The sequence below is a fragment of the Trichomycterus rosablanca genome, chromosome 8, assembly GCF_030014385.1.
Source record: "Trichomycterus rosablanca isolate fTriRos1 chromosome 8, fTriRos1.hap1, whole genome shotgun sequence".
NCBI lineage: Eukaryota > Metazoa > Chordata > Actinopteri > Siluriformes > Trichomycteridae > Trichomycterus > Trichomycterus rosablanca.
In genome coordinates, this window is record NC_085995.1 from 41,040,559 (window position 1) to 41,068,197 (window position 27,639).

A 27,639-nucleotide genomic window follows, 5' to 3' on the forward strand; every position below is an offset into this window, starting at 1 on the left:
GTATTGTTTCAAAATTATTATGTTCAATTTCTCTTAAGCGCAGAGACACACATTAATTTAGCAATTTTGCCCAGACTATCCTTAATCCGTCCTTGGTCAGGACATTTAAAGCCACTGCCTTGCCACTGCCTTTCACCCAACTAATCAGACCCAGCGCGACCCTGACCAGGATAAAAACCGTGGTAAAACAATGAACGAATGGTTTAGGACTTTAGCATTTGCGATGCTGTATTGCCGGTGAGATCCAGCAGGGGGCGCTGCGGCGCTTCTCGCGCTGTGTGTACGAGGACGAGGAGTGCGTTTGGTTAGTACAAACCTAAATGGCGGATGCAGCGCAGGGGCCGCAGCTGAACAATAACACTTCGGATTGTGTGTAAAACGCAGCGCGGAGCGGCTCGATTCTCCCCGGAATCGCTCCCTGGACGCGGCTTTCATCGTGCAGATGCAGCTGGACGTTGATCGCGGGTCTCTGCTGGTCTGGTTCGAAGCGATTTGAGGCGTGCAGCATCCGAGGCTTCGCTAATAGCTGCGGGAGTTTGAGGCAGAAGGACGCGGCCTCTCGGTCTCTTCATGCTGGATCTGTGAACATGGGAGACTCGCTGGGTCTGATCGGGAAACGGCTGCTTCTCCTGCCCAACGATGCAGCTCCTGCTGCCGGGAACAAACCGGAGCAGCAGGCGGCCTGGCTACGAGGAACCGTCCGGGCAGTCAGGGCAAGTGGGCAGGCGAGCCCGGGGGTGGAGGTAGGAGAGCCAAAAAATGTGACCAAGAAATAACAAAAGCAAAAGAGAGAGAAGTCAATAACACAACTAATGAGGACAAATACAGGGTGAAATTAAACACTAAACGAGGAGAAATAAAGAGAAAAGGGAACAAAACATTGATTAAGGGTGGGGGTATGGGGGTGGGGTGGGGTGGGGGAGATGCCTTTTAATTATATTAGAAAGAATCGAAAATGAGAGCAAATATAGAAAAAAATACCCAAAATAAGAACAAAAGAAGTGTCTGTCTGTCGGGAAAATAAGAGCAAATACACTGGGGAAGCAAAACTACGAGGACAAAGCATAAAGTTTAGGAGGAAGAAGCAAAAATAACACACAATTTGTGGCAGGGGAACAAAAATAGGACCAAGTATCTGTGGAGAAAACAGAAATATTGCAGTTGTGCAAAAGATAAGAGCAAATATAGGGAAAATATGGAAAGAAAATGATTATTGATGTATGAAAGACAGCAAAAATGAGAGCAAATACACTGGGGAAGCAAAGCTAGGAGGAAAAAGCACAAATAACATAAACTTTGGGTCTGGGGAACAAAAATAGGACCAAATATCTGAGGAAAAAACAAAAATATTGCAGTTGTATGAAAAAGAAGCAAAAAATGAGAGTGAATATAGGGTAAAATACCCAAATAAGAACAGAAGTAGGGAAATAAAATGATTGCTGATGTTTGAAAGAGCAAATACACTGGGAAAGCAAAACTAGGAGAAAAAGCAAAAATAACACAAAATTTGAGGCTGGGGAACAAAAATAGGACCAAATATCTGAGGAAGACACAAAAATATTGTAGTTGTGCAAAAAATGAGAGCAAATATAGGGAAAAATACCCAAATAAGAACAGAAGTAGTGAAAGAAAATGATTGCTGATGTATGAAAGACCAGGAAAAACCAGGAGACCAGGAAAAAAAGCACAAAGTATGAGAGAAAGAAGTACAAATGACACTAAATTTGGGGCTGCGGAACAAAAATAGGACCAGATATCTGAGGTAGAAACAAACATATTGCAGTTGTATAAAAAAAGAAACAAAAAATGAGAGCAAATACACTGGGGAAGCAAACCTGGGAGGAAAAAGCACAAATATTGGGGGGAAGAAGCAAAAATAACACAAACTTTGGGGCTGGGGAACAAAAATAGAACCAAATATCTGAGAAAGAAACAAAAATATTGCAGTTGTATAAAAAAGAAGCAAAAATGAGAGTGAATATAGGGGAAAAAAAACCCAAATAAGAACAGAAGTAGTGAAAGAAAAATGATTGCTAATGTTTGAAAGACAGCAAAAATGAGATGCAAATACACTGGGGAAGCAAAACTAGGAGGAAAAAGCACAAAGTATGAGAGAAAGAAGTACAAATGACACCAAATTTGGGACAGGGGAACAAAAATAGGACCAAATATCTGATGTAGAAACAAAAATATTGCAGTTGTATAAAAAAGAAGCAAAAAATGAGAGCAGATGTAGGGAAAAATACCCAAATAAGAACAAAAGTAGGGAAATAAGATAAGATAAGATAAGATCGCCTTTTATTATCCCACGGGGGAAATTTGCAGTGTTACAGCAGCTTTCAAGAATATAAAAAGAAAAACAATACAAAAGCAAAACTAGGAGGAAAAAGCACAAATATTGGGAGGAAGGCTGGGGAACAAAAATAGAACCAAATATCTGAGGAAGAAACTAAAATATTGCAGTTGTATAAAATAATGAGAGGAAAAAATCAGAGTAAATATAGAAGAGGAAATTAATACTTAGAGAAAGAATAGAAAAGAAAACCAAAGATAAGAAGAGAAAACCATAAAGATCGACTGCAGTAAAGTTATATTAATAATAATAAAAACAGATAATAAAATAATTATTAGAAGAATAAGATGCAGAGAAAAGCAAAAATTTAATGTCATGTAATGAAAGCAACATCAACAAAAAACACAAATAAGACCACAGGTTAGAGAATAATTGACAATAGAACATAATTGCAGATGATGTGGTGAACAAAAACTAAAAGAATAAATAAAATACAGAGGAAAAAACCCCAAATGAAACTCAGATTAGAGGAGAAACAACAAAATAATACGACAATATAATAATACAAGCATTTGTGGAGAAAAAGGCTAAAAATCTGAGAACGAAACACAATATTACTGCAGAGGATAGTAAATAAAATCAAATGAAAGACCAAATATGTTATTAAAAAGACGAAAAATTTAAATACTGCACAGGAATATCTTTAATTTCATGTGTGTATTACATTTAGCGGGATTACTGAGTGATTTGGGACACGGCCCTCAACTCCAGCTATCGCTTTCGTTCAACCTCAAAACTACACACAGAACAAATACGCACAATAATAAACACAAAGTTATATACATGTAAAATAAATCAGTTTTATGAAGTAAAGCGCGTTTATAAATCATTTTCTGTACCAGAAGCGTCGAATCTCGGTTATAGATGTGTACTATGCTAGCGGGACAGCTAACCATACATGCTAAGTAAGCTAGCATTCATTGTAAATCTTAGTTACAGATCGTCGCGATTAAAAACATCTGAGGTAAAACCACTAAATAATCACGTAATAAAAACAGACAACAATTTGATGTTTTATTTTGTGTTTCTTTTAATTGTAATGACTTAAAAGCTGTTCAATTTGTTAGCTAGCATGTGAGGTACGCTAGCTTGAAGAATGCTAACCAAACAGAAGAAACAACACAAGTGAGGGGTGAAAAAGTTTTGGCACCCCGGTGAAGTCGTTTTATCGAGTTTATTTATTAAACTGTATAACTCGTGTTTTATAGACTTACTATAGTAGTAACATACACGATTAGAATGAAAGTATCCACACCCTTGCTTTTGTAACAATAGCAATTATTGATCCATCACCCATTTTGTATTTGTGAGGTCTGTCCGTATGGTAAAGTCTGTCTACAAAACTAATCAGTAAGTCAAGTGAGTTAGACAACAAACTATTGAAACATACATAGAATACAGCCATGCTGCCTAAATCAGGTCGACCCTCCAAACTTGGTTAACAAACCAGAAGGGCTCTTGTTAAATTGGCTGCTGATGGTTGCAAAATCTGTCGGATCAACAACTTTCAAGATGTTCCCTCATAAAATAAACCAGTAGATCAATGCAGATTCAGTGTTTCCAGTCAGTATTGTGCAGGGCATGTTACACTTTCTATATACACCAATGAGCCAAAACATTAAGAACTCTCCCATAACGTTCTGTCAACCAGCTCTGACCCACAGAGACCTGGACTCCACAAGATATCTCAAGGATTTCTGTGGTATCTGCTACCAGGACGTTACCAGCATCTCCTTCAGTTTCTGCACTTTGTGATGTGGATCGTCCTGCAGGGCATTGTTTTTTTTGTGGATCCTATTGTGGATTCCTTATGCCGGTTGACCTTCTTCCACTGCCCAGATGTCCAGTTCTGATGTCTGCGTGCCTATTGTAGATGCTTTTGACAGTGGACAGAAAGTAGCTCAGGCATTTTGACTGACCTGTGACTACGCAGCCTGGTACACAGAAGGGTTTGATGCCCAGTGTGCTGTGACACATTCACGTCAGTCTTGGCCTCCCGACAACCTGCTGCGTTCAACACGTGAACTACAAGGAACCTCCATCAGATCCACATTTAATAGATCCCTCACCTTCACACGCACCATCAGATCACTATCTAATAGATCCCTCACCCTCATACACACCATCAGATCCACATCTAATAGATCCCTCAACCTCACACGCACCATCAGATCCACATCTAATAGATCCCTCACCCTCACACACACCATCAGATCCACATCTAATAGATCCCTCACACGCACACACACCGTCAGATCTACATCTAACAGATCCCTCACACGCACCATCAGATCGACATCTAAGAGATCCCTCACTCGCACCATCAGATCCACATCTAATAGATCCCTCACCCTGAAACGCACCATCAGATCAACATCTAACAGATCCCTCACACCCACCATCAGATCAACATCTAATAGATCCCTCACCTTCACACGCACCATCAGATCACTATCTAATAGATCCCTCACCCTCATACGCACCATCAGATCATCTAATAGATCCCTCAACCTCACACGCACCATCAGATCCACATCTAATAGATCCCTCACCCTCACCATCAGATCAACATCTAATAGATCCCTCACCCTCACCATCAGATCCACATCTAATAGATCCCTCACCCTCACACACACCATCAGATCCACATCTAATAGATCCCTCACCCTCACCATCAGATCAACATCTAATAGATCCCTCACCATCAGATCCACATCTAATAGATCCCTCACCCTCACCATCAGATCCACATCTAATAGATCCCTCACCCTCTTACACACCATCAGATCCACATCTAATAGATCCCTCACCCTCTTACACACCATCAGATCCACATCTAATAGAGCCCTCACACACACCATCAGATCCACATCTAATAGATCCCTCACCATCAGATCAACATCTAATAGATCCCTCACCATCAGATCCACATCTAACAGATCCCTCACCCTCACCATCAGATCCACATCTAATAGATCCCTCACCCTCTTACACACCATCAGATCCACATCTAATAGATCCCTCACCCTCACCATCAGATCCACATCTAATAGATCCCTCACCCTCTTACACACCATCAAATTCAACAACAAATAGAGCCCTCACACACACCATCAGATCCACATCTAATAGATCCCTCACCCTCACCATCATATCCACATCTAATAGATCCCTCACCCTCACACGCACCATCAGATCCACATCTAATAGATCCCTCACCCTCACCATCAGATCAACATCTAATAGATCCCTCACCCTCACACACACCATCAGATCCACATCTAATAGATCCCTCACCATCAGATCAACATCTAATAGATCCCTCACCCTCACACACACCATCAGATCCACATCTAATAGATCCCTCACCCTCACCATCAGATCCACATCTAATAGATCCCTCACCCTCTTACACACCATCAGATCCACATCTAATAGAGCCCTCACACACACCATCAGATCCACATCTAATAGATCCCTCACCCTCTTACACACCATCAGATCCACATCTAATAGATCCCTCACACACACCATCAGATCCACATCTAATAGATCCCTCACCCTCACACACACCATCAGATCCACATCTAATAGATCCCTCACCCTCACCATCAGATCCACATCTAATAGATCCCTCACCCTCTTACACACCATCAGATCCACATCTAATAGATCCCTCACCCTCTTACACACCATCAGATCCACATCTAATAGATCCCTCACACACACCATCAGATCCACATCTAATAGATCCCTCACCCTCACACACACCATCAGATCCACATCTAATAGATCCCTCACACACACCATCAGATCCACATCTAATAGATCCCTCACCCTCACACACACCATCAGATCCACATCTAATAGATCCCTCACCCTCACACACACCATCAGATCCACATCTAATAGATCCCTCACCCGCACACGCACCATCAGCTCCACATCTAATAGATCCCTCACCCTCACACACACCATCAGATCCACATCTAATAGATCCCTCACCCTCACACGCACCATCAGATCCACATCTAATAGATCCCTCACCCTCACACACACCATCAGATCCACATCTAATAGATCCCTCACACGCACCATCAGCTCCACATCTAATAGATCCCTCACCCTCACACACACCATCAGATCAACATCTAACAGATCCCTCACACCCACCATCAGATCAACATCTAATAGATCCCTCACCTTCACACGCACCATCAGATCACTATCTAATAGATCCCTCACCCTCATACGCACCATCAGATCATCTAATAGATCCCTCAACCTCACACGCACCATCAGATCCACATCATCCCTCACCCTCACCATCAGATCAACATCTAATAGATCCCTCACCCTCACCATCAGATCCACATCTAATAGATCCCTCACCCTCACACACACCATCAGATCCACATCTAATAGATCCCTCACCCTCACCATCAGATCAACATCTAATAGATCCCTCACCATCAGATCCACATCTAATAGATCCCTCACCCTCACCATCAGATCCACATCTAATAGATCCCTCACCCTCTTACACACCATCAGATCCACATCTAATAGATCCCTCACCCTCTTACACACCATCAGATCCACATCTAATAGAGCCCTCACACACACCATCAGATCCACATCTAATAGATCCCTCACCCTCACCATCAGATCAACATCTAATAGATCCCTCACCATCAGATCCACATCTAACAGATCCCTCACCCTCACCATCAGATCCACATCTAATAGATCCCTCACCCTCTTACACACCATCAGATCCACATCTAATAGATCCCTCACCCTCACCATCAGATCCACATCTAATAGATCCCTCACCCTCTTACACACCATCAAATTCAACAACAAATAGAGCCCTCACCCTCACCATCAGATCAACATCTAATAGATCCCTCACCCTCACCATCAGATCAACATCTAATAGATCCCTCACCATCAGATCCACATCTAACAGATCCCTCACCCTCACCATCAGATCCACATCTAATAGATCCCTCACCCTCTTACACACCATCAGATCCACATCTAATAGATCCCTCACCCTCACCATCATATCCACATCTAATAGATCCCTCACCCTCACACGCACCATCAGATCCACATCTAATAGATCCCTCACCCTCACCATCAGATCAACATCTAATAGATCCCTCACCCTCACACACACCATCAGATCCACATCTAATAGATCCCTCACCATCAGATCAACATCTAATAGATCCCTCACCCTCACACACACCATCAGATCCACATCTAATAGATCCCTCACCCTCACCATCAGATCCACATCTAATAGATCCCTCACCCTCTTACACACCATCAGATCCACATCTAATAGAGCCCTCACACACACCATCAGATCCACATCTAATAGATCCCTCACCCTCTTACACACCATCAGATCCACATCTAATAGATCCCTCACACACACCATCAGATCCACATCTAATAGATCCCTCACCCTCACACACACCATCAGATCCACATCTAATAGATCCCTCACCCTCACCATCAGATCCACATCTAATAGATCCCTCACCCTCTTACACACCATCAGATCCACATCTAATAGATCCCTCACCCTCTTACACACCATCAGATCCACATCTAATAGATCCCTCACACACACCATCAGATCCACATCTAATAGATCCCTCACCCTCACACACACCATCAGATCCACATCTAATAGATCCCTCACACACACCATCAGATCCACATCTAATAGATCCCTCACCCTCACACACACCATCAGATCCACATCTAATAGATCCCTCACCCTCACACACACCATCAGATCCACATCTAATAGATCCCTCACCCGCACACGCACCATCAGCTCCACATCTAATAGATCCCTCACCCTCACACACACCATCAGATCCACATCTAATAGATCCCTCACCCTCACACACACCATCAGATCCACATCTAATAGATCCCTCACACGCACCATCAGCTCCACATCTAATAGATCCCTCACCCTCACACACACCATCAGATCCACATCTAATAGATCCCTCACCCTCACACACACCATCAGATCCACATCTAATAGATCCCTCACACGCACCATCAGATCCACATCTAATAGATCCCTCACCCTCACACACACCATCAGATCCACATCTAATAGATCCCTCACCCTCACACACACCATCAGATCCACATCTAATAGATCCCTCACACGCACCATCAGATCCACATCTAATAGATCCCTCACCCTCACACACACCATCAGATCCACATCTAATAGATCCCTCACACGCACCATCAGATCCACATCTAATAGATCCCTCACCCTCACACACACCATCAGATCCACATCTAATAGATCCCTCACACGCACCATCAGATCCACATCTAATAGATCCCTCACACGCACCATCAGATCCACATCTAATAGATCCCTCACCCTCACACACACCATCAGATCCACATCTAATAGATCCCTCACACGCACCATCAGATCCACATCTAATAGATCCCTCACCCTCACCATCAGATCAACATCTAATAGATCCCTCACCCTCACACACACCATCAGATCCACATCTAATAGATCCCTCACCATCAGATCAACATCTAATAGATCCCTCACCCTCACACACACCATCAGATCCACATCTAATAGATCCCTCACCCTCACCATCAGATCCACATCTAATAGATCCCTCACCCTCTTACACACCATCAGATCCACATCTAATAGAGCCCTCACACACACCATCAGATCCACATCTAATTGATCCCTCACCCTCTTACACACCATCAGATCCACATCTAATAGATCCCTCACACACACCATCAGATCCACATCTAATAGATCCCTCACCCTCACACACACCATCAGATCCACATCTAATAGATCCCTCACCCTCACCATCAGATCCACATCTAATAGATCCCTCACCCTCTTACACACCATCAGATCCACATCTAATAGATCCCTCACCCTCTTACACACCATCAGATCCACATCTAATAGATCCCTCACACACACCATCAGATCCACATCTAATAGATCCCTCACCCTCACACACACCATCAGATCCACATCTAATAGATCCCTCACACACACCATCAGATCCACATCTAATAGATCCCTCACCCTCACACACACCATCAGATCCACATCTAATAGATCCCTCACCCTCACACACACCATCAGATCCACATCTAATAGATCCCTCACCCGCACACGCACCATCAGCTCCACATCTAATAGATCCCTCACCCTCACACACACCATCAGATCCACATCTAATAGATCCCTCACCCTCACACACACCATCAGATCCACATCTAATAGATCCCTCACACGCACCATCAGCTCCACATCTAATAGATCCCTCACCCTCACACACACCATCAGATCCACATCTAATAGATCCCTCACCCTCACACACACCATCAGATCCACATCTAATAGATCCCTCACACGCACCATCAGATCCACATCTAATAGATCCCTCACCCTCACACACACCATCAGATCCACATCTAATAGATCCCTCACCCTCACACACACCATCAGATCCACATCTAATAGATCCCTCACCCTCACACACACCATCAGATCCACATCTAATAGATCCCTCACACGCACCATCAGATCCACATCTAATAGATCCCTCACACGCACCATCAGATCCACATCTAATAGATCCCTCACCCTCACACACACCATCAGATCCACATCTAATAGATCCCTCACACGCACCATCAGATCCACATCTAATAGATCCCTCACCCTCACACACACCATCAGATCCACATCTAATAGATCCCTCACACGCACCATCAGATCCACATCTAATAGATCCCTCACACGCACCATCAGATCCACATCTAATAGATCCCGTGCACATAGTTTTTTTCAGTGGTGGTCTAAATGTTCTGGCTCTTTAGTGTAACCGTACACTGTAGATGATCTGACCAAATCTGATGTAGGTTATGAATTGAACCCGAGACTGTAACGCACACGTTACGCTGGTTTTTCTAGGTGTTCCTGGAGTTCGAGGGAAGCCCATGGCGGCAGCGCACCTGGATTCAGGTGTTCGGAGAGGAGGTCAGAGCGGCCCTGATGGAGAACACCGTAGTGTGGGCGCCTGTTAGCGACTCCTCCGTTTCTGCGGTCGGGGGAACGTCTCCGAGCCTCTGGCCAGCCTTGGTGAGTACTGACGCCTCCCTTATTTACTGTTACGTCTCCAAAGTTCAGTCTGAAAGGATCAGGTGGCTTCTTCAGTCTGCAGACTCGGAGGGCCGACCGTCTATCCGACGCTGTGCTGCAGCAGTGCTTTATTTTCATTTAAAAACAGATCAGAATGAATTAAAATGAGCTGCTTATTACCGACACGGAAACAAACACGAACATTATGTTCATGTGAACTTGGACTTTATGGAACTGCGTCATAACCACCATGTCCACTATACATTCATGATGAAGATGATACTTCAAGATAAAACTCTGTGTTATACAACAAAACTTTGTTTGGTAGCTTTCAGTGAGACCAGCAGCAATTATATGTACGTACACACCCATCAGCCATAACATTAAAACCACCTCCTTGTTTCTACACTCACTGTCCATGTTATCAGCTCCACTTACCATATAGAAGCACTTTGTAGTTCTACAATTACTGACTGTAGTCCATCTGTTTCTCTACATGCTTTGTTACCCCCCTTTCATGCTGTTATTCAATGGTCAGGACCCCCACAGGACCCCCACAGAGCAGGTATTATTTAGGTGGTGGATGATTCTCGGCACTGCAGTGACACTGACATGGTGCTGGTGTGTTAGTGTGTGTTGTGCTGCTGGAGTTTTTAAACACCGTGTCCACTCACCGTCCACTCTGTTAGACACTCCTACCTAGTCGGTCCACCTTGTAGATGTAAAGTCAGAGACGATCGCTCATCTATTGCTGCTGTTCGAGTCGCTCATCTTCTAGACCTTCATCAGTGCTCACGGGATGCTGTTGGCTGGATATTTTTGGTTGGTGGACGATTCTCAGTCCAGCAGTCACAATGAGGTGTTTAAAAACTCCATCAGCGAGAATGATCCACCACCTAAATAATACCTGCTCTGTGGGGGTCCTGTGGGGGTCCTGACCATTGAAGAACAGCATGAAAGGGGGGTAACAAAGCATGCAGAGAAACAGATGGACTACAGTCAGTAATTGTAGAACGACAAAGTGCTTCTATATGGTAAGTGGAGCTGATAAAATGGACAGTGAGTGTAGAAACAAGGAGGTGGTTTTAATGTTATCGGTGCACATCAGTCCTGTGATTAAAAACATCCCTAACGGTAAACGTTTACCTCCTTGTTTCCGTGGTTCAGGTTTTCCAGCCGCTCGTGGACCGTGTCGGGTTGGGATCGCTGGTTCCTGTTGAGTTCTTCATGAGCAGGAAGCTGGAGTTCCTCTCCAGTGTGAACACGCTGCAGAGATTTGAGGTTCTCTTTGATTACTTATATATATATATATACACACGTGTGTGTGTGTGTGTGTGTGTGTGTGTGTGTGTGTGTGTGTGTGTGTGTGTGTGTGTGTGTGTGTGTGTGAGACTGGAGCTCAAGGTCATGCGTTCTGTTCCTCTGCAGGCTGATAAGGACCTACGGCACCCGCTGTTGCAGGAGCAGCCGGCCCTCCATGCGGCGGTCAGCGGCTGGAACCAGGACAAGGAGCTGCAGGAAATTCTAAGAAAAGGTGAGCTGAAGTTGTGGATAGAGCTTTAGGCTATCAAGCAGCCACTGTTGGGCCCTTGAGCGAGGCTCTTAACCCTGTCTGCTTCAGGGGCCGTACGGTGGCTGGCCTGCTCTCTATATCCGGCTTCCAAAAAGCTGGGACACGTGTAAAAGTATTTAATTGCACTGTACACGTGTATATGAATATATGACAGATGAAGGCATTGTTTTGGGTCTTTGGTTAGGTCCGTTCACCATCCAGGGCAGACGGGTGCGGGTTTACCAGCCGGAGTTTGAAGAACCCTGGGCTCACGGGCTGGTCTCTCAGCACGACCCCGTTACACACGTGATGGAAATCACCATGGACCAGGTTCGTGTCTTATAATCTTCGTTCAGATCTTTTATTCTGTTATAATATCGCTTCAAAAGTATTGGGACATCCTTTCTAATGACTGAATTTAGGTGTAAATCGATCATACGAATGAAATTATATGATATACTGACACAGGTCAACGTTCTTCACCCAAGTTCCCCTGGTGCAGTTCCAAATCCGGTCTGATGCACCGTATCGGAATCGGATCCGGTCGCATCCAGTACCCGTGCACCGATCCGCCCCGTTATGAAAACAGAAAGACCTTAATACCCCAAAAAACGATGGGAACAAAGTATCTACACAAGATGCCAGGGCGGCACGGTGGCTAAGTGGGTGGCACTGTCGCCTCACAGCGAGAAGGTCCCGGGTTCGATCCCCGGGTGGCGCGGTCCGGGTCCTTTCTGTGTGGAGTTTGCATGTTCTCCCCGTGTCTGTGTGGATTTCCTCCAGGTGCTCCGGTTTCCACGTGTAAGTGAGGTGAACTGGAGACACTGAATAGTTCATGACTGTGTTCGATATTCAACCTGAACTGATGAATCTTGTGTGAGCAGTAACGACCCGTCCTGTCATGAATGGAACCAGAGTGTGTAAAATATGACGTTACAATCCTAATAAATAAATAATAAATAAATACTACCCCCAAAAAACATTGGGAACAAATGATCTACGCAAGGTACGCACCAAATTCACCCATACCTGCCTGACAAAAGGAGGACAGGCCTCCACTTGGCCCATTTGTGGATCAAGAACCTCTATTAAACACATCCTCTATTTATGGCGAAGGATAAACACCATCAGAACAGAATTCTACCATACAGACAACTAAAAATTGCTTAAATTTTAGGAGCACTAGCACTTAATACAATTAATAACAGCCATAGCAGCTAACATGGTGTTAAGAATCAAACAAGTATCAGATTAGGACGTGCCTTAGAAAAGCATCTCGGACTCTGATTGGTCAGATTGTTTTGTGTTTGAATGTTTATTCGCTCTGATTATTTTCTGTTACAGGGTGAGGAGTCGCAGGTCGTCGATCCGCGCGGCGTTCACGTAACGCTCGCTAGTGATTCAGCAGATGAGGTACGAACACCTTTTACTACACTGTACTTATCATCCCTCATCTCATTGCCAATCAAGACCCACACTGATTAAGGAGAGCTGAAGAGGGGCTAAGTGAGGGTGAAGGAGGGCTGCTGGTCCACAAATCTCGTTTTTCTGAGCAAGCCCACTTTCCCTCCAATTTAGTCATGTCCAGTTCTAGGGATGTCCCGATCTGGTCTCAAAGATCGGGATCGGGGCCGATCGAGGCATTTTTTAACTGACCGGTATCGGCTTTTCTAAACCCGATCGTAATCCCGATCCTTCGTTTAACGTCAGCATGTCCGCTGTGTGGAAATACTTTAAATTGGAAAGTGAAACGAGTCCAGCAGTGAAGTGTAACGTCTGCACTGTGAGCGCTTCACGAGGCGGTGGGAGCAGAGCCGCGTTCATTACTGTAGAATTTTACTGTTTATAATGGTGTGTGAGTCCAGGATCACTCCGGTTTACAAAACAATAACTTATAATCCCAGTATGAAAACTTCAGGACCAGAACATACAGCTTTTACGAGTTTACGTGTTACAAGACAAGTGATGCACTCGCTTAATGAAGAAATAAATACTCGCTATATTCACAGATTGTCGGGAGCATTTAACACTTTATTAACTTCCTCTGTTACGGTACCGGATAGCGGACAGCGACAGTCATCGCGTCAGCCGAGCACGCTATTCCATTCACTATGGAAGCCCCGAAGGGTCAAAACACTCTCACTTCACGCAGAAACGTCCATCAAACCGTCGTCACAATACAAGCACTTTAAGAACTGGCTTTCCTTCATAACAAAAGAGTGACTTTCCATTTTATTTTGGTATTCAGGTTTTACTGTAATGCTGTTAAGTAACTTATTTTTTTTTTTTTTTATATACAAGTTAAGCTGCTACACGACTTCTGAGTGTTCTAGTGTTACTGCTACACTGCTGCACTAAGTTTGTTTAGTTTTATGTTGTAAAAATAAAAGAACATTAAGCAATAGTTGGATGCAGGCGATTGTTTTTCCTACAGCACTGCAGAGCTATTCAGTTGTTAAACATGTACACTGGATTAATGTGAGTAACTGTAATGTAGTTGAAGTGAGCACCGTGTGAACAGTATTATCCAGTTCTTATCTAGACAATATCTAGAAAATACAAGTATCGGTATCGGATCGGGAACAATAAAACGTGATCGGGACATCCCTATCCAGTTTCCAAGGAGAGCTGTAGGACTATCTATAGAGTTGTCCTGTACCCCAGCGGTCCCCAACCTTTCTTGCAGCACATATAAGTTTCATATAAGATATAATTTCACGGACCGTCAGGGTGCATAAATGACCCATGCACCGGTACCGGTCCGCGGCCCGGTGGTTGGGGACCACTGCTGTACCCAACCACTTCTTTTTACGTGCCGGAGGCGCTTTGACCGGCCAGCAGAGGCCGCAATTACTGCGTCCTGCAGTGCCAATCATGAGGACAGTGATGGCTCAGTGGTAAAGGCTAGTAATCTAGTAATCTGAACATTACCGGCTTGAGCACCACCACTAGCAGGCTGCCACTGTTGGACCCCTGAGCGTGGCTCTTAACTTCCTTGGATTGTTTCGGGTCGCTGTGGTTGCCTGACAGCTGAAATTCGAACCTGAAAGCATGCGATCTTGGCACTGGGCAAAAAAAAACAAAAACTGCTACCCCAGACTGGAAAACCTGCCTGCCCTGGCGCTCTGGCTCGTGATTTAATCTCCAGATAGCCCTAATAAAATATCTAATCCGCTCGTACGCTGAGCCGGTGCATGCCAGGGTGACTTTATCTCCAGGTGTCTTCTGCTTCGTGACGTTAATGACCTTTTGTTTTGGCAGAGCCAGGACCGGCGAAGGAAAGAGACGGACGGAAAGGGCGAGTGCGCGCGGCGGAGACGGACGGCATCCGAGTGCGACGAGGACGTGACCCTCAAGCGATTCAAGGCTACCGGAGAGGTCGCGCCGAATGGGCAGGACGACGGCGTGTTCAGCAAGGACTCGGAGACCCTGGTAACCATAGGCAGCGAGCTTTCTACACCGGTATTCGTTTGGCAAATAATGTAGAGGGTAGAAAATCTGTTTTCTAATCTGTTCTCTGTCAGCAGGAACACTCGGGCGTCAGATCTGCCGGGTTCATCAAGGAGAACGGCAGCGCCGCGCTGATCCAAGACAAATCTGCGGTGCCTCCTACGTCCACCCTCACGCCCCCACCTTTAAAACCCGCTCCCTCAGCCTTCTCCAGCTCCTTTCCCTCTCTGGGTCAGATGCCCAGTCTGGTGCCCGGAGCGCCCGCGTCGAGGTCCTCCCCCACAGCAGCGGAGCGGGAGGACGGCGTTCTCTCGGTCTATCCGAAATCTGCCCCCCTGATATCCCCGGGGCCCGTCACTATCTCCTCCCCCTCCCAGGGTAACTCTCCCAGCGTCATCCTCTCGGCGCACCCCGAGCTCGGCCGGAAGGCGCCCGTCTGGGGGGCACTCGCAGAAGCAAACCAGGTAAGTTTTATTCCTGTTTTGATTTCCACACGCACCCTTTGACACGTGTCCGATCTGCAGCCGCTTCTCTTCACCTGCCAGTGTTGGGTTCCTGCATACGGATAGCCACGCTAAGCCGGCTGAGTTCCCCCTCCCCCTGGCACAGTTCCATCCCAAACGTTTCAAACTTTACTCTACAAGCAAATCTTGATAGTGAATGTTTGAGAAATAAGCTTATCGTTTGATTCAGTTCCGCTGGAGGTGCCTGACTGATTCTTACTCGCGCACACATTGTTAACGAGGGCTGCGTCCCAAACCGCATTGGGTCCTACAAGTCTCGGAACTAAACCACTGAAGTGCACTATTAGGTGTACTACTTAGTAGTGTAGTTAGTGATTTGGGACACAGCCGCTTAGAATGTCACATATGGAGCTTCGTTTTTAGGAGGCGCAGATCGGCTTCCACGTGTTCTCAGTCTTTCTAGTGTTCTGAATTTCCCCAGTCTTCCCAACGTTCCCAGTATTCACAGTGTTCCAAATGTTTCCAGTGTTCCAAATGTTCCCAGTATTCACAGTGTTCCAAATGTTTCCAGTGTTCCCAACGTTCCCAGTATTCAGTGTTCCAAATGTTCCCAACGTTCCCTGTATTCAGTGTTCCAAATGTTCCCAGTGTTCCCAACGTTCCCAGTATTCACAGTGTTCCAAATGTTCCCAACGTTCCCTGTATTCAGTGTTCCAAATGTTTCCAGTGTTCCCAACGTTCCCAGTATTCACAGTGTTCCAAATGTTCCCAACGTTCCCTGTATTCAGTGTTCCAAATGTTCCCAGTGTTCCCAACATTCCCAGTATTCCCAGTGTTCCAAATGTTCCCAACGTTCCCTGTATTCAGTGTTCCAAGTGTTCCCAGTGTTCCCAACGTTCCCAGTATTCACAGTGTTCCAAATGTTTCCAGTGTTCCAAATGTTCCCAGTATTCAGTGTTTCCAGGATTCACAGTGTTCCAAATGTTCCCAGTGTTCCCAACGTTCCCAGTATTCACAGGGTTCCAAATGTTCCCAGTGTTCCCAATGTTCCCAGTATTCACAGGGCTCCAAATGTTCCCAGTGTTCCCAACGTTCCCAGTATTCAGTGTTTCAAATGTTTACAGTAGTCACAGTGTTCCCAGGATTCAGGGTTCCAAATGTTCCCAGTGTTCCAAGTGTTCCCAGGATTCAGGTTTTCAAATGTTCCAAGTGTTCCAAATGTTCCCAGTATTCCAAATGTTCCCAGTGTTCCCAGTGAAGTGCACTAACATCTGGCCTGGTTTGATGGTATTGGTAAATCTTTAGGATGAATTGGAACCTTGTTAGTGAGCCAGGCCTTCTCTCTTAACATCAGACTCTCACCTCATGAACGTTTTTCGACTCGCGTGCTTGAACGTGTCTCCACCATGTCTCCACCATGTCTCCACCATGTCTCCACCATGTCTCCACCATGTCTCCACCATGTCTCCAAACATCTCCACCACCAGTTAGTGGAGGAGAAGTGTGAGTTCACGGTGAGACGTTGGTTATAACCCGGTGCTTCTCTTCCAGACTCACAAGACGACCCTCGTGGGTTCTGGAGTCGGTTCTTCTCAGCCTAAGCAGTCGGGCGTGTTCGGAGACGTGCAGACGAACGGATCTTCTCAAGAGGCCGCGCCCTTCGGCTTCTACTTCTCCAGCAGCAAAGAGTCCCAGCAGCAGGCGTCCAGTCCGTCTCAGAACCTGTTCATCCAGTGCATGTCTCAGGCTCAGAGCCCGGCGCTCGGCCAAGGTCAGTCCAAGGACACGAACTACTTTACGGCCGTGTCGGAGAGCCTGAGCAAAGAGCCGCCCACGCTGTTCAAACCCGCCGCGCCCTCTCCCTCCGAGGGCCTGAAGAAGGCCGTGGTGGCGTCGGCGTCCGCCGGGCTCTTCGGTTCCGCGCCGGTGGGCGCCCTGGCGTCCGTCAAGGAGCAACCCAAAGCGCTGGACGTCAAGGCGACGGGGAACGGCGTCCTGATGAACAAACCTTTCGGAGCAGGAGGGGACGCGCTGGGCAAACTGGCGCCCGGGTTCCCCGCGGGTATCGGCAGCAACCCGGTCGTAGGTTCGGGCGACATTTCCAAACCCGCTCTGGGCCTCGGGACCTCCCTGGGTCTGAGTGGATTGAAAGCTCCGAGCGTTGCCAGCCCCGCCAGCGGGTTCGGCCTGCTTTCGGGCGGCAAGGCTTCAGAACCTCACGAGAACCTGTTCCTGCAGGCCTCGAAAGAGACCAATCCCTTCCTGGCTCTCGGCGGGGGGGTCTCGAACAGCCCGTTCAGCTCGCTGCCCACTCCGAAACCGCCCCCGCCGGTGTCGGCGCCTCTGCCCGCGGGCGGCGTTCCTAACCAAGATCCGCCCGCCGCTGACAGCCAGGCCAATCTCTTCACCATGGCCGAACCTCCCAAAGGAATCCTTTCTTCCCAGTTCGTCGGTTCTTCCACCTCGGCGGCGTCTTTTACGCCTCAGCGGGAGGAGGGCGTGGCCGGCGTGGGCGCCGAGAGCAGGCTCGCGGAGGGCCCGGCCGGCCCCGTGCTTTTCGACCAGGCGTCTCAGAAGTTCGCCCTGGACGAGCGAGTTCAGACCAGCAAGCGAGACTCGGACTCCAGCTCCAACAGCGACCTGTCTGACCTGAGCGAGGCCGAGGACGATGCAGAGCAAAGCCAGGGGGACCACGCCCAACCGGGCTCCGCAGACGGCGCTAAGGGCCAGAAGACCAAGGCTCAGGGCGTCCCTAAGGGCAGGCCGAGAAACCAGCCATTCAAAGGTAGATACTTTCTCCATTTTAGAAGGTGAGGGATCTATTAGATGTGGATCCGATGGTGTGTGTGAGGGTGAGGGATCTATTAGATGTGGATCTGATGGTGCGTGTGAGGGTGAGGGATCTATTAGATGTGGATCTGATGGTGCGTGTGAGGGTGAGGGATCTATTAGATGTGGATCTGATGGTGCGTGTGAGGGTGAGGGATCTATTAGATGTGGATCTGATGGTGCGTTTGAGGGTGAGGGATCTATTAGATGTGAATCTGATGGTGCGTTTGAGGGTGAGGGATCTATTAGATGCGGATCTGATGGCGAGGGTGAGGGATCTATTAGATGTGGATCCGATGGTGCGTGTGAGGGTGAGGGATCTATTAGATGTGGATCTGATGGTGCGTGTGAGGGTGAGGGATCTATTAGATTTGGATCTGAGGGTGAGGGTGAGGGATCTATTAGATGTGGATCCGATGGTGCGTGTGAGGGTGAGGGATCTATTAGATGTGGATCTGATGGTGCGTGTGAGGGTGAGGGATCTATTAGATTTGGATCTGAGGGTGAGGGTGAGGGATCTATTAGATGTGGATCTGATGGTGAGGGTGAGGGATCTATTAGATGTGGATCTGATGGTGCGTGTGAGGGTGAGGGATCTATTAGATGTGGATCTGATGGTGCGTTTGAGGGTGAGGGATCTATTAGATGTGGATCTGAGGGTGAGGGTGAGGGATCTATTAGATGTGGATCTGATGGTGAGGGTGAGGGTGAGGGATCTATTAGATTTGGATCTGAGGGTGAGGGTGAGGGTGAGGGATCTATTAGATGTGGATCTGATGGTGTGTGTGAGGGTGAGGGATCTATTAGATGTGGATCTGATGGTGCGTGTGAGGGTGAGGGATCTATTAGATGTGGATCTGATGGTGTGTGTGAGGGTGAGGGATCTATTAGATGTGGATCTGATGGTGCGTTTGAGGGTGAGGGATCTATTAGATGTGAATCTGATGGTGCGTTTGAGGGTGAGGGATCTATTAGATGTGGATCTGATGGTGCGTGTGAGGGTGAGGGATCTATTAGATGTGGATCTGATGGTGCGTGTGAGGGTGAGGGATCTATTAGATGTGGATCTGATGGTGCGTTTGAGGGTGAGGGATCTATTAGATGTGAATCTGATGGTGCGTTTGAGGGTGAGGGATCTATTAGATGCGGATCTGATGGCGAGGGTGAGGGATCTATTAGATGTGGATCTGATGGCGAGGGTGAGGGATCTATTAGATGCGGATCTGATGGCGAGGGTGAGGGATCTATTAGATGCGGATCTGATGGCGAGGGTGAGGGATCTATTAGATGTGGATCTGATGGCGAGGGTGAGGGATCTATTAGATGCGGATCTGATGGCGAGGGTGAGGGATCTATTAGATGCGGATCTGATGGCGAGGGTGAGGGATCTATTAGATGCGGATCTGATGGCGAGGGTGAGGGATCACTAAAGCGTTTGTTTTTTTGGTTGCAGCCGGTCAGTCGGTACTGAAGGACCCGAACAAGGTGCGGCGGCTGAAGCAGTCGGGCGAGGCCTTCCTCCAGGACGCCTCCTGCATCAACGTGGCGCCGCACCTGCACAAGTGCCGCGAGTGCCGCCTGGAGCGCTACCGCAAGTTCCGCGAGCAGGATTCGGAGGACGACGACCCCAACGTGTCCTGCCGCTTCTTCCACTTCCGCAGGTCAGTACGGGAACGCCCAGGGGAAGATCCAGAGGGTTCTGGGTTCTAACGTTCGTGTAATTAGGTAGTGGAATTGGTGGGTGGGTAGGTAGGGAGCAGGGTCGGGCCTCACCGCCGCCACCGTTGGGCCCCTGAGCAAGGCCCTTCCCCTCAAACTGTAATCACTTTGGATAAAAGGCGCCTCCTAAATGCTGAAAATGCGAATCGTGCTTGTTTTATTATCGTTATTCATGGCGCGGGCGTCTGCGGGTTCGACTCTCAGCGGTGCTACCTGCCAGCCCGGCGTCTGCGCAGACATGATCGGCATCACAGCCGTTTGTGCCGGTGTTCTCTCGCCTTTAGTGGTGAACGCTGGTGAGGCGGGTAAACGGGTCTGTCGGTTATCAGACCAGCGACGTTATGGGTTCAGGATCTTCACTAGGTTACAGAAGTGTTTGTCGGGCGTGATGTTCAGACAGGGCTGGACGATATGGCTAAAATGTATATCACGATATAACTCCTAATTTCGGTTGATACGATATAATTCCGATATCGATATGAATAATACAAATGTCAGAAAAACTGCCAAGAACACCAACATTAAATGTCTGCACCTGCAAACCTCTTTTCTGATTTCTGGCAAGAAATACAAGCAGAATACACGACTGAATCAGTCCGTCCTCTCTCATCAGCTATTTCATCAAGTGAAAAACTAAAATATAACCTATAACCTTAACATTACGAGGAAGAATTTTAAAGATATTCCTTTGCAATACTTGATCATTTGACTGCAAACTTGTGTACTGATGAGACTCATCCGAACCCCAGAACATGCCGGTGTGAATGCATGGAAAATTATTAATGCATGGAAATTAATTTTCTTTCAAGAATATGATACAGACTGACCAACACTATTAAGCCAAATCAGCACTGAAAATTGACTTTATTTGTAATATCCTTCTACAATGCTGGAGCTTCTTAAAACTGAATGTTTTCTTTGAAATAGAAGTGATATTTAACTGCCATTAAACAACAGTTAGTTCCGACCTTACAATCTGATTGGTTGAGAAGCGTTCTAGCCGTGCTGATATTGGTGATAACGGTGCGGCCTTTTCACACCACAACCGTATTACTCCGCTGACGCGTCGCCATTAACGACGAGCTTCGTGCACACAAACGCGCACGCAGGCGACACCGACTTTATTCCCGATCGCGTTTTAAATCCGTTATCTGATACACAATCTAGTGCACTATGTAGGGAACAAATCAATTATCTAATTCACTATAAAGTGCACTGTGTAGGGAACAAATCAATTATCTAATTCACTATAAAGTGCACTGTGTAGGGAACATAAATCTGTTATCTGATACACTATCTAGTGCACTGTGTAGGGAACATAAATCAATTATCTAATTCACTATCTAGTGCACTGTGTAGGGAACATAAATCAATTATCTAATTCACTATCTAGTGCACTGTGTAGGGAACATAAATCAATTATCTAATTCACTATCTAGTGCACTATGTAGGGAACATAAATCAATTATCTAATTCACTATCTAGTGCACTGTGTAGGGAACATAAATCAATTATCTAATTCACTATCTAGTGCACTGTGTAGGGAACATAAATCAATTATCTAATTCACTATCTAGTGCACTATGTAGGGAACATAAATCAATTATCTAATTCACTATCTAGTGCACTGTGTAGGGAACATAAATCAATTATCTAATTCACTATCTAGTGCACTATGTAGGGAACATTAATGTGTTTGTAACACGAACAGTTAGCTTAATAGCCCAGTTAGCAGCTCCTACAAGTTCTGTTATCACCCATAATCCTTTGGTGTGTGCGAGAGGTTTTTTATTTCTTTTTTTCCCTTCGGAGGTTCTCGCTTTCTTCTTCTTCTTCTTGTTCTTCTTACCTCCCTGAAATGAGTTTTTGCAGCTTGGGATGTCTGCTGTGTAGTGTTAAACTATATATTCGGTATGGAACTACTTTTTGGCGGAAGGTTTTGTCAATATTAAAGCATATTTATTATGTAATTCAGGGCTTCTTTGATTTATTTTCTTTCTTTATTTTGTAAAAACTGTTGTATAAAAGCAACAGAACACTCGAGGTCGTGTGTTACTCACCTTCGCCTCGTGCCTGCGACCGAATCACAGCCGTGATGTACTCGGTAGTATTAGTACTCAGTAGTACTACTACTTCTGTAATTGTGTTGGTGGTTGACGTTTATGTTGAGTGTATTACTGCACTGCTTTGGTGGAGAACTACTTGCTTGAGGTGCGCTGTTGAATTGCGTCCCTGTGGGAACACCTGCGAGCTCGTTCCCTCACAGCTGGCTTCGTGCCTGTGGCGTACCTCATCATGCACTGACGTCGTGTATATCCATATGGAATTATTGTTCAGCGCGGCGTTTCTCCCTCGAGCAGGCTGGCGTTCACCAAAAAAGGAGTCCTTCGTGTGGAGGGCTTCCTGACCCCGCAGCAGAGCGACAGCATGGCGATGGGCTTGTGGCTCCCCTCCTCTAACGCACAAGAGGGCCTCGACCTGGACACGTCCAAGTACATCCTGGCTAACGTCGGGGACCAGTTCTGCCAGCTCGTCATGTCCGAGAAAGAAGCCATGATGATGGTGGAGCCTCACCGTAAGTCCTCGCCGTCTGTACGACCGTTTAAGTTGCCAGATTGTACAAAGTTCCTCTTCCCTCTGGGTTACGCTCGGTGTGTGTGTGTGTGTGTGTGTGTGTGTGTGTGAGCAGAGAAGGTGGCGTGGAAGCGGGCGGTCCGGGGCGTGAGGGAGATGTGCGACGTGTGTGAGACCACGCTCTTTAACATCCACTGGGTGTGTCGCAAGTGCGGTTTCGGTGTTTGCCTGGACTGTTACCGGCTCCGGAAGAGCCGACCGCCCGACGGTGAGCTGACGACGGTTTGGTTTTCGCTTGCCAGCAGTGATGTTGGCCGCCGTTCCGTAACCTGTGTGTGTTTCATGCCCGTGTAGAGGATGAAGAAGGGGCGGACGACGACGTCTTCTCGTGGCTGAAGTGTGCCAAAGGTCAACCTCACGAACCCCAGAACCTCATGCCCACTCAGATCATACCTGGCACAGGTAGGCATTCCATTTCTTTTTAAATGTAGATGTGCTGTTTATTCCTAGTGGCTTAAATCCCAGTAGGCCTGGTGCTAAAAATCCAACAGTTTAGATGAATCAGATCCGGATGCGTGGAGATTCGTTCGAGTAAAAACTTGATTCCTTTGTGAATCATTCGGTGAGTCATATAGAATTTCAATTCACAATTGTAAATATGCAAATACAACGTGCTTATTTTATTATCGTTATTTTTGCGGGTTTGAATCTCAGCGGTGCTACCTGCCAGCCCGGCGTCTGCACAGACGTGATCGGCATCGCAGCCGTTTGTGCCGATGTTCTCACGCTTTTAGCTGTGAACGCTGGTGAGGCGGGTAAACGGGTCTGTCGGTTCCAGACCACCGACGTTATGGGTTCAGAACCGTACCAGTTTTACTGTGCAGGATTTTACCACCAGCACCATGCCAGTGGAAAAGTGCTATCAGAGAACCGGCCCACGATTGCACCAGTTTTTACTGGTGGGCACTGAACAAAGCCTATGCTGTTAGAACTCGACACGCCCACGGATGTCCTCACGGTTCGTGCTGCTGTTCTTTGGTTCCAGCTGGGAACTGTTCCCGGTTTTTAATGGAACTGGTTCCATAAGCTTCTTAACAGCTCGTTTGTTGTTCTTGCCGGCCGTCCTCTTCCTCATTTACCCTCAACTCCTCCGAGTGTACTGGTCTTTTCTGCTGGTTATCCACCGGTTCTTTTCAGCTGTGTGTTTGGGTGCTTTGTGCTGATATAGACGTTATGTTGTCGTAGCGCTCTACAATATAGGGGACATGGTACACGCGACCCGGGGGAAGTGGGGAATCAAGGCCAACTGTCCCTGTACCAGCCGACACATCAAAGCCCCGACACGCCCCGCTGCTCCCAACGGCCTCTCACAGGTAAAGCTCCGTTTAAACTTCTGAATGAGTGATTCAGGGATTGAATGATTAAATAAATGAATGACTGAATGATTGATCAATTAAATAAATGAAGAAATGAATTAATAATCAATTAAATAAATAAATAAATAAATGATTGATGAATTAAATACATAAATAAATAAATGATCGATCAAATAAAGAAATAAATGATTGATCATTTAAATACATTAATAAATGATTGATCAAATAATTAAATAAATAAATAATTGATCAATTAAATACATAAATAAATAAATGATTGATCAATTAAATAAATAAATGATTTATCAAATAAATTAATGATTTATCCATTAAATAAATAATCAATTAAATAAATAAATAAATTATTGATCAAATAAGTAAATAAATAAATTATTGATCATTTAAATAAATAAATAATAGATCAATTAATTAAATAAATAAATTAATGATTAATCAAATAAACAAATGATCAATTAAATAAATACATAATTGATCAATTAAATACATAAATAAATAAATGATAGATCATTTAAATAAATAAATAATAGATCAATTAATTAAATAAATTAATTAATGATTAATCAAATAAATGATCAATTAAATAAATACATAAATGATTGATCATTTACATAAATAAATAAATAATAGATCAATTAAATAAATAAATGATTGATCATTTAAATAAATAAATAAATGATTGATCAAATAAATAAATAAATGATTGATCAATTAAATAAATAAATAAATGATTGATCAAGTCAATAATTGAATGATTAATTAATTGAATACATAAATAAATGATCAATGAAATAAATGAATGAATGAAAGACTAATTGAATTAATGAATGAGTGTGTAAAAGAATAAATTAATGATTAAATAATTGAATAATTGAGTGAATGAATAAACGATTAAATGACTTGTGAATTTTTGAATGAATGAATGAGTGAATGTGTAAAAGAATAAATGAGCTGTTATTAGAGGTGTCCACATACTTTTGGCCCTGTGTTGTGTATCACAACAGTGTTTTTTTGTTCGTTTGCAGTCGGGCGCTTCCTCCAGCACAGGAAACGGAAACGGTGCCGCTTCCACGTCGACCACGCCTCGACCTGACGGCGATTCCGCGACAGCCGTGTCGATGAAACTAGAACCCGGTACGGAGGGGAGCGGTGCCGATCCGTCAGCCGCCAGCGGTGCCAGCATCAGCGCAGCCAGCGCAGCTAACGCCCTCACGCCTGGCACCAAGGATGGCAAGGGTAACTCCTCGTCTGCTCTTCACTGGCTGGCTGATCTGGCCACGCAGAAAGCTAAAGACGACTCCAAAGGTGAGCTGCTACCTCATACTGGTTCCTCAGACCTGCAACTGGAACCACTGGCTTAATCAAAACTGGTCCATCAGTCTGACCTTCTGGTTCCAGTTCATTATTCTACCAGCTTGAGTGAAGATTAAAGTGTAGTTAAGTGAGGTAGATGGATAGAGTAGCTAATCCACCTACTGGCACAGATGTGAGTAGAACACGCCCGGTTCTCTGGACACTCACTGGAGGCAGGTTTGAACCCGGGTCCCTGGTGTCGTGCACAACCACACAACAGTGCCAAAATCGGCCAGAAAGACGTGGACGAATTTAAATCTTGGTTTCATTGGCCCGACGAGGCGCCCGCACAGACACGATTGGCTGTGTTTGTGGGTGATAAGGTCGATAGCGGCTCTCTGTGTCAACCTGTGTCTGGTAGGTAAAAAGAAGCGACGGCGACTACACCTGTCAGATGGGGCGTGTTATAAATACGGTCAGGCTCGGGGTCTGTAGCTGTTGGGAATTAGGTATGACTAAATTGTGAAATGTTTATTCATGGTGGATTATGACGCGTTAGAGGCTTAAATCCCAGTAGGCCTGGTGCTAAAAATCCAGCAGTTTAGATGAATCACATTCAGATCAAGTACAAACTTGATTCCTTTGTGAATCATTCAGTGAGTCATATAGAATTCGAATCCACATCGAGGGAGCTTGCTCGTTTGAAAGGCTGAGCGGCACCAATCACACTGTACATGTGATTGATCAGTTAAATACATAAATAAATGAATGATTGATTGATTAAATAAATAAATGAATGATTGATTAAATAAATAAATGAATGATTAATTAAATAAATGAATGATTAATTAAATAAATAAATAAATGATTAATTAAATAAATGAATGATTAATTAAATAAATAAATGAATGATTAATTAAATAAATGAATGATTAATTAAATAAATAAATAAATGATTAAATAAATAAATGAATGATTGATTAAATAAATAAATGAATGATTAATTAAATAAATGAATGATTAATTAAATAAATAAATAAATGATTAATTAAATAAATAAATGAATGAATGAATAATTAAACAAATAAATAAATGAATGATTAATTAAATAAATAAATGAATGAATGAATAATTAAACAAATAAATAAATGAATGATTAATTAAATAAATAAATAAATGATTGATCAATTAAATAAATAAATGATTTATCAGTTAAATACATACATAAATAAATAAATGAATGAGTAATCAATTAAATAAATAAATGATTGATCAATTAAATACATAAATAAATAAATGAATGATTAATCATTTAAATAAATAAATGATTGATCAATTAAATACATAAATAAATAAATAATTGATTAATTAAATACATAAATAAATAAATGATTAATCAATTAAATACATAAATAAATAAATGAATGATTAATCAATTAAATAAATAAATGATTGATCAATTAAATACATAAATAAATAAATAATTGATTAAATACATAAATAAATAAATGAATGATTAATCAATTAAATAAATAAATAAATGATTGATCAATTAAATACATAAATAAATAAATGATTGATTAATTAAATACTTAAATAAATAAATGAATGATTAATCAATTAAATAAATAAATGATTGATCAATTAAATACATAAATAAATAAATGATTGATCAATTAAATAAATAAATAAATGATTTATCAACTAAATACATAAATAAATAAATAAATGATCAATTAAATACATAAATGAATGAATGATTGATCAATTAAATGTGAGTGAATGTATAAAAGAATAAATGAACTGTTATTAAAGGTGTC

At 44.4% G+C, this 27,639-nt stretch overlaps 1 protein-coding gene across 2 annotated transcripts in view; it reads left to right on the forward strand.

Annotated features, from left to right (window-relative positions):
* The first annotated feature begins 321 nt into the window (after positions 1-321).
* Positions 322-27,639, forward strand: part of kdm3b (lysine (K)-specific demethylase 3B) — a 41,908-nt gene continuing 14,590 nt past the window's right edge. The window contains exons 1-15 of one of the 2 annotated variants that reach the window (XM_063000903.1): positions 322-743; positions 10,377-10,544; positions 11,712-11,825; positions 11,973-12,078; positions 12,302-12,426; positions 13,441-13,509; positions 15,358-15,528; positions 15,621-16,010; positions 17,562-18,795; positions 20,293-20,500; positions 22,919-23,133; positions 23,248-23,400; positions 23,487-23,594; positions 24,378-24,505; positions 25,552-25,831. In XM_063000903.1, coding sequence (XP_062856973.1) covers positions 588-743; positions 10,377-10,544; positions 11,712-11,825; positions 11,973-12,078; positions 12,302-12,426; positions 13,441-13,509; positions 15,358-15,528; positions 15,621-16,010; positions 17,562-18,795; positions 20,293-20,500; positions 22,919-23,133; positions 23,248-23,400; positions 23,487-23,594; positions 24,378-24,505; positions 25,552-25,831 — 3,625 coding nt within the window. In that variant the 5' untranslated portion in view covers positions 322-587. The remainder of the gene's footprint in view (positions 744-10,376; positions 10,545-11,711; positions 11,826-11,972; positions 12,079-12,301; positions 12,427-13,440; positions 13,510-15,357; positions 15,529-15,620; positions 16,011-17,561; positions 18,796-20,292; positions 20,501-22,918; positions 23,134-23,247; positions 23,401-23,486; positions 23,595-24,377; positions 24,506-25,551; positions 25,832-27,639) is intronic. The other variant, XM_063000904.1, reaches the window with a different exon arrangement.